General features: G+C 46.7%; 1 protein-coding gene across 1 annotated transcript in view; it reads right to left on the bottom strand.

The window, feature by feature from the left end:
* LOC103603951 overlaps positions 1-8,074 on the bottom strand; it is a 25,453-nt gene that overhangs the window by 6,781 nt on the left and 10,598 nt on the right. The window contains exons 3-4 of the mRNA XM_008588532.1: positions 5,480-5,614; positions 4,203-4,279 (exon numbers count right to left, since the gene is read on the bottom strand). Of these exons, the coding sequence (XP_008586754.1) occupies positions 4,203-4,279; positions 5,480-5,614 (212 nt within the window). The remainder of the gene's footprint in view (positions 1-4,202; positions 4,280-5,479; positions 5,615-8,074) is intronic.

The following is an 8,074-nucleotide window of genomic DNA, read 5'->3' as shown; positions in this document are numbered from 1 at the left end:
ATTCAACAAATATTTATCTGAAGACATGTTCAATGAATGCTTAGTTACTGTATGATTTATACTGCTCAGAACCCTCCAAAGGGCTTCCCGTATCCCTCAGAGTAAGAGCCCAAGTCCATACCATGGTTTGTGAGGCCTCCGTGACCCTGCCACCTGCTCCTCTCTGAAATCATCTCACCTCTCCCCTCCCTCATTCCTCTCCAGCCTCGCCAGCCACCTTGCTCTTCCTCCACTCCTCATGCACTCCAAACGTATCTCCTTTCTGCACCTGCTCACCCTTCTGCTTCTAGCACCAAGACCTCTCCCAACTCCGACATAAGCGACAAGACGTATCTTCCACATGTCTTCCTCCAGACGGCCACGTCCTACTCCTCCAATTCCTTTAAGCCTCTGCTGAAATATCTCTTTGTGCATGAGACTTTCCTGCCACCTGATATATAGTGTCGATTCTCTATTGCTGTTCATCCTCTTAACCATGCTTTGTTTTTTCCGTAGTATTCATAATGACTGTCACAACGTATATGCAGCTGTTCTATTGCCTGCACTCTCCTACTGCGATGAAAGCCCGTCAGAGCGGAGACTGCACATCGTTGTATCCCCAGTGCATAGCACTGCCTAGTATTTAGTAGCAGCTCAATAGATATTTGTCCAATGAATTAATGAATCCCAGGGTCAAGGCTGCAGCTGGATGGGAGCCACAGTGATTCAGTGGGTTTCTGTGCTGGCCACCATTCTCTGTAACCAGCTCTATCTTCATTGAAAGGAAAGCATGCTGGCGTGTCTGCAGACTGACAGCAAGAAGCACCTGAGTGAGACACTCAGGCCTGACGACTGTCAGAGACAAGACACAGGACTACGTGATCCATTGTAGGGTTCCGGTCTGGCAGTTCCCATCTAACGTGCAAGTGCCAGGTAATTGGATTGGTAATGGGATACGGAGACTTTCACCTTGAGGTCACTGCCTCGCTTCCAGCCTAAGAGACGGCTGCAGCTGAAAGTCACCATTCTTGGGGAGTAGTTCTAAGATCTGGGGAAATGTCTGAGTATGAGTTTCAGTGTAAGGCTGTGCCCAGTCAGAGAGTTAGCATGCCTGCTTTTGACACTACCTTGCACCCACAATCCTCTATAAGGTAATGGGAGGCCTTGGCTTAGGGCTACCCAAGGCACAGAGGAAGATACGAGCCCTGACCTGTCTTATGAGTCACAGTCGTCCTAGGAAGTGATGTGTAACAGCATCGAGATGTCACTATACCAGCAGCAGCTGGACTTCACCTTCACCATTCGACTTTTCTTTTCTAATAACCAGTGGGTGGAAACTCTGTCCTGATGGTCAGATTGCTCTGCCTGGTCGTAAACAGTGGAAGAAAGACCATGGCTCTTAAGTCTGAAAAACGTGGGTTTGAATCCTGGGTTGGCCTCTTTCTGGTTATAATCTTAAACCAATTAGTTAACTTCTCTGCATTTCCCTTTCCTCATCTGTAGGCTAGAGACAAAGTATGCACCGTGCAGATTGTTGTAAAGGTAAGAGACAGTGTATCTAACCCATTTAGCACAGGTCTCACACTAGTAGGTGCTCAAGAAGTCATAGCAAATGAGTGATAAAAATCCTTTTCCCAGGAACTAGAAAGGACTATATTTACGGCTGTACCCAAGAAGTCCATTTATTTGTTATTCATCAGATTTTTGTGGAAGACCAATTAAGCAATGGGCACAGCTGTGGATACTAATTAAATAGCTAGTATGCTGAGAGTAAAGAACCGGCGGCACAGAATTAATGGGCCACTGCTTTAGGAAACACAGAAATTAGCAGAGTCATACATCCATAAAAACTACAAGCAAAAGGGCCTCACTAGTCAGGGACTATGTCCTGCTCACCCTTGCCTGGTCCTCCCCAAGGCCTGTGACAGGGTTTTGTATGTAGTAGGCACTCAACATATATTTGATGCATTTAAATAAGTGAAGAGGAGGGCAAGCAGAAAGCCTGTGGCCCTACCAACCTCTTCCTCACAGCAGAGTTCATTCCCACAGACCAACGTTTGCAGTGTCTTTCACCCTGACAAATGCAGCCCATTCTGCAGGATTCTGCAGCCAGGCTGGGGTGTGCGGCTGTGGAGCTGACAGCAGTGGCCTGATTTCAGGCATGCGACTGCACTGCAGACTGCTGAGCAGGAGGCATGAGGGAGAAGGCTCCCTATTGTATAAGCCAGGCCGTCTGGGGACAAGCTGGATGAGAAGAGTTCAGCAGGGCTGGGAGCATCTGCTGGCATCCATGCCCACATCTCTGTGCACCTCCCCTTGGAAGAGATGGGCTTTAGTCTTCAAGGCCCCTGGCTCTGTCACTGTGGAGCCGTGATCAGCTTAGTCTGTCTCTGGACCATCCTTCTTCAACACATACCAACAATAATGCTGTCCCCTCTGCTTCAGAAGATAGAACTGAGAGCCAACCAGCCAGCACTGACTGGGGCAGAAACTCCATGGCTTATGTGTCCCCACTGTGTGTTGGTGCCACCAAACACAGCCTTGCGCAAAACTGGGACACAGTGAAAGGTCATCTTTGACCTGCCTTTGTCCCGAGGCGCTTGACTTCCCATGCAGAGCTCCAAAGCTCCTTCCAGTGATTGACTGGGCTACCTATCCAGTGGACACCTGCCTTTGGAAAGGCTGCCTGGCAGGGACATAATACTAATTAACAGCAGAAAGCAAGCAGCCCAGTAGAGTTTCAGCCGAGTGCCGCCTGGCTGGGGGTACACGTGGGAGTGAAGGCTCTCGTTTACCTTGAATAATACTGGTTCCGGGGGCAATTGCTAGGCTCCGAGTTGACACTGGCGGCCACGCTGATCTCCCCTCCTGCTTACCCGTGTGCATCTGTGATTTGCGTTCCCTTCCTACTTGCTGCAGATGTGCTGCTGCCTCTAGGTGCTTTCAGAGCTCAGATTTCACAGAGGGCGAAAGTGAGCACAGGAGGGAGAGGGAGGAAGGACGGAGGGTGTAGTGGGGAGAGAGGACAGCTGCGTCCTAATGATGCATTTTGGTAACACAAGGAGACAGTGTAATGCTATTGTTTTTGTGCATATTAAACCACTAATCCACGTCCTGTTTTGGCAACACGGGCTACCTCCCATCTGTACGCCTTACCTACAGTCTGTAAAGCTAATTTGTTACACAGCGTTCTTCTCCCATGGGGATGAGGTCACTGGTCACAGAAGATTGATTAAGCTCTTGGAGAATCAACATTAATGAAAATCAACACTGCCTAATGAGTGTTTTTATGGCAGCCTCATAAAAAAGAATTTTAAAAGGAGGAACAAATAAACAAAAACAGCAAGTAAGGCCAGAAGCCCTCTCTCCCGATGTCTCTCGATCCTTGTCATAAAGTTGGTATCAGGACTGTGGTAGAAATCCCCTGCTGGGCCAGCCTTCCTGCCCTCCACTGCCCTTAGCTCGCTGGCTTCTGGTCTGTGACATTTGCCTGTGAGCATGTGCACACATTAGTTCTAAAGACATTTCCCTTTGTTCAGGCCAACTGTTGCATGAAACTGCCAGGGACCTTCTCTCTGCACTCTCTCCACTCTCGATAGACCAAAAAACTTGTGGTTCGTAAAGTGTTCCATGAGTTTTTAAATGTCCTTTCTCCTTTTCCCCAGTGTGCCCCTACCCCCACTAGAATTCCCTCTTCCTCAGGCCCCTGCACTCCTGTTAGCATCTGTCTGCTTTGCTCCGTCCTTGCTGTTAGAGCTGGAAGGGACCTCGGAGAGCATCAGCTTGATCCCTCTTTTTACTCCTTTACAAGTAAGTAATTGGAGGCCCACAAAATTAAGCAACTTGCTCAAAACCATCCAGGTCATAGGGGCATGTGTAGACCATGGCACAGACACTACACTTCAGCACACCTTGAAGAGAGTTGTAATTCTCCCTCCACACAACTCCACTCCTTCCCTACCCACATGGGAGGACAAGCAGAACCGGAGCACTGTCCCATCCGCCAGGTGGCAGCGGTCTATGCACCGCCCCACGGGCAGGCCTGCGGATCCATGCAGAAGCCAATGGTACAGACACTGGGCAACTCTGTCTCCCTCGTGCCTTTGGGACCCTGGGCTTGAGAACAGGGGGGAGGCTGGACTGGAACTGAACAAACTGCTGGGGGCCTGGGGGGGTGGGAACTTGGGGTGCCCAATTGTAAAAGAGACCCTGAGAAGCCTCACGGCAACTGTAGCTTGAGACAGTGGTTCAAGGGGGATGATGGCCAGCTGTGCTGACCGCAGCGCCTGCAACCGCAGCGCTGAAATCAAAAAGGGAGCAATTCAAGTAAAGGTGTGAGGATGTAACAGGGGAAAGAAATAAAGGAAGGAAGGAATAAAAGAAAGAATGAAGGAAGAGAGAAAGAGAAAAAAAGAAAGCAAGAAAGAGAGAAAGAAGAAAGAAAAGTATCTCAGAAGGAATGTTTTCCCCTGAGGATGTTTTTGTTAAAAAATATATATATATATAAAGAAAATGAATCAGTAAAAAATCTGTTCTTTCCTATTTTTTCCGTTTTGTTTTTCCAGTTCTTCATGTCTCTAATTTTACTTAAATGATAATTTTATGAGCAAATCAAGTTATAAATAATACATTTTATGTTTCTTCTTAGCCCAAAATGATTTTAGATATGTAAATTGCACCACAAAAATAAATATTGCATGTTATTCTAATTTTTCACTCAATTTACATTCCCCTCCCCCACAAATTCCCAATCCTCTATCTCTAATGGTTTTAACACTTCCAAGACCTTGACATTTACTAATTTAGCTTAGATCTAAGGGAGAAGTGACTTCATATGGGGTTAGGTGGTATGTCCTGTTAACTAACAAGGTTCTAAAATCTTCTTGGCAAATATCATTATTTAATCTCTGGAAATTTCAGTGACAGGAAAGGTGGAAATAACTGAATGGAATAAAGTAAGGTGGAACCTGATGGCCCCTACATGTTTGTGGCAAGATTTCTGAAACCTCTCCAGTACATATAATAACTTCTTCAGACTCAGGTGTATTTGAAATATCACCAAGACCCAGTCTTCATTTCCTGAGGTATCTGCCTAGAAAAATGGGTGTGTGAATTCTCCCCAAGCCTCAGAGGCAGGCACCCCTATCTGGCCCTATTTCTAGTAGCTCTCTGTGGTTCGTGATGCCATTAAATATCACAGGGAAGTCTAGTGAGGGTGTATAGCCAAAAGCTTTGGCCACTGATCCCCCNAGAGAGTTGTAATTCTTCCTCCAGGCAACTCCGCTCCTTCCCCATCCACACGGGAGGACAAACAGAACCGGAGCACTGTCCCATCCGCCAGGTGGCAGCGGTCTATGCACAGCCCCACGGGCAGGCCCGCAGATCCACACAGAAGCCAAAGGTACAGACACTGGGCAACTCTGGCTCCCTCATGCCTTTGGGACCCTGGGCTTGAGAACAGGGGGGAGGCTGGACTGGAACTGAACAAACTGCTGGGGACCTGGGGGTGGTGGGAACTTGGGGTGCCCAATTGTAAAAGAGACCCTGAGAAGCCTCACGGCAACTGTAGCTTGAGACAGTGGTTCAAGGGGGATGATGGCCAGCTGTGCTGACCGCAGCGCCTGCAACCGCAGCGCTGAAATCAAAAAGGGAGCAATTCAAGTAAAGGTGTGAGGATGTAACAGGGGAAAGAAATAAAGGAAGGAAGGAATAAAAGAAGGAATGAAGGAAGAGAGAAAGAGAAAAAAAGAAAGCAAGAAAGAGAGAAAGAAGAAAGAAAAGTATCTCAGAAGGAATGTTTTCCCCTGAGGATGTTTTTGTTAAAAATATATATATATATAAAGAAAATGAATCAGTAAAAAATCTGTTCTTTCCTATTTTTTCCATTTTGTTTTTCTAGTTCTTCATGTCTCTAATTTTACGTGGGAATACTGGTTTTTCCATTATCTCCCCCAGAGAAGTTGTTGCACTGAGGATCACATAAGCTAATGTGTGTGAAAAAAACTTTTTAACCACAAAACCGTACGTAAATAGAAGGATCCTTATTATTTTAAGGAATTGTTGGGTTGTGGGTAAGAGGCCCGACATTGGAGTCACAGGAACTAGGTTTGTATCCAGGCTCAGAGGCCTGGCTCAGTAGCCAGCCAGCCGCATGCCCTCAAGCAAGCGCCTTACCCTTCCTAAGCCACACTTTATCTGTGAGATAGAATAATTATAGTGTTGTGCTTTTAGACTTTGGGGAGAGTTAAATGGGGAAATGAATATAACATGCTCAGCACGGTGTTAGGCACTTGAACAGTTAAGACATATGAGTTATTATGAAGAGAGTTGTAATTCTTCCTCCAGGCAACTCCGCTCCTTCCCCATCCACACGGGAGGACAAACAGAACCGGAGCACTGTCCCATCCGCCAGGTGGCAGCGGTCTATGCACAGCCCCACGGGCAGGCCCGCAGATCCACACAGAAGCCAAAGGTACAGACACTGGGCAACTCTGGCTCCCTCATGCCTTTGGGACCCTGGGCTTGAGAACAGGGGGGAGGCTGGACTGGAACTGAACAAACTGGCAGAACCGGAGCACTGTCCCATCTGCCAGGTGGCAGCGGTCTATGCACAGCCCCACGGGCAGGCCCGCGGATCCACACAGAAGCCAATGGTACAGACACTGGGCAACTCTGGCTCCCTCATGCCTTTGGGACCCTGGGCTTGAGAACAGGGGGGAGGTTGGACTGGAACTGAACAAACTGCTGGGGACCTGGGGGTGGTGGGAACTTGGGGTGCCCAATTGTAAAAGAGACCCTGAGAAGCCTCACGGCAACTGTAGCTTGAGACAGTGGTTCAAGGGGGATGATGGCCAGCTGTGCTGACCGCAGCGCCTGCAACCGTGGCGCTTAAATCAAAAAGGGAGCAATTCAAGTAAAGGTGTGAGGATGTAACAGGGGAAAGAAATAAAGGAAGGAATAAAAGAAAGAATGAAGGAAGAGAGAAAGAGAAAAAAAGAAAGCAAGAAAGAGAGAAAGAAGAAAGAAAAGTATCTCAGAAGGAATGTTTTCCCCTGAGGACATATCATAATTACCAGCCTACCAATCAGTCAAATTCATCACAACATCATTGAATAAATGTATCCATTAATATTTTTGAGCATCTACTATACACAAAGCATTATATAACCTGGAAACATATGCTAATTCTATAAAAGATAAAAGGATTATTTGAGCTCTCCAGGAATTTGCAACCTAATTGGGGAAATTAGAAATATACAATTTCCCTTTGGGTTATCTGCTCCGTACTGCTGCTCACATCCCCATCTCAAGATTCCTTCTCTCTGTTCCCTTTACCCAATTATTTTTCTCAAAAATGACTTTACTTTCACAGTCTTAACTGGAGATAGCTCTGTGTCTTGGGGCCTGTACACAGTATATATTACTCACATGCTCACATGTTTCTTAACAACTTATGAAAACCAACTCGAGATTAATTTATAAAAAATAAGCTATTTCCTCTATATTTCTCTGCTACAATTGCATCGGATGACTGGGTTTCTGCTCTCCCTCTGCCCCCATTCTGTAGGAAAATCATGTCTCTTTAATATAGCTGCCACATACCCTTTCCTGTGCCTGAAATATATGCCACTGTGTTCTGACTTTTGTTTTCTGCAGAATCCCTTTCATGCTCTCTATTCTGCAAGCTCCCTCTGTCTTGGCAGCTGGGAGATTTACATTGTAGTCTGCACATTGCAAGTTTTTTGCAGGTGGCCTTTTGTAGCTGAGTTTGCTAATGTTTCTAACTGAAAACAGACACGGTCATACCTCCTCAGTCTCACCCTGCCCTAACACACAGTTGTCCAGCTCACTGAGGCAACCAAGACACCCCCTGCTCACAAGGAAGAAGATGGGCTAAACTCATCAGTGAAAAAGACCCATGTGTTCCTCATCGATGGTTGCAGAGGCAGATGTTCGATCACTGGGAATTTTAATCTCCTGAATTTCAGACACATTAGTGTTTTTTCTGCATGGGAGTTGCCTGTTACTCTTCTTCCTGAGAAACACACCTCAGATTTCTCCTCCATCCTCTGTTCTGGACCATCCATCACAAAGT

This window comes from Galeopterus variegatus, unplaced genomic scaffold, assembly GCF_000696425.1.
Source record: "Galeopterus variegatus unplaced genomic scaffold, G_variegatus-3.0.2 Scaffold4884, whole genome shotgun sequence".
In the NCBI taxonomy this organism is placed as follows: Eukaryota; Metazoa; Chordata; class Mammalia; order Dermoptera; family Cynocephalidae; genus Galeopterus; species Galeopterus variegatus.
The sequence above is the reverse complement of the archived record's forward strand: the minus strand, read 5'-3'. Positions and strand labels throughout refer to the sequence as shown.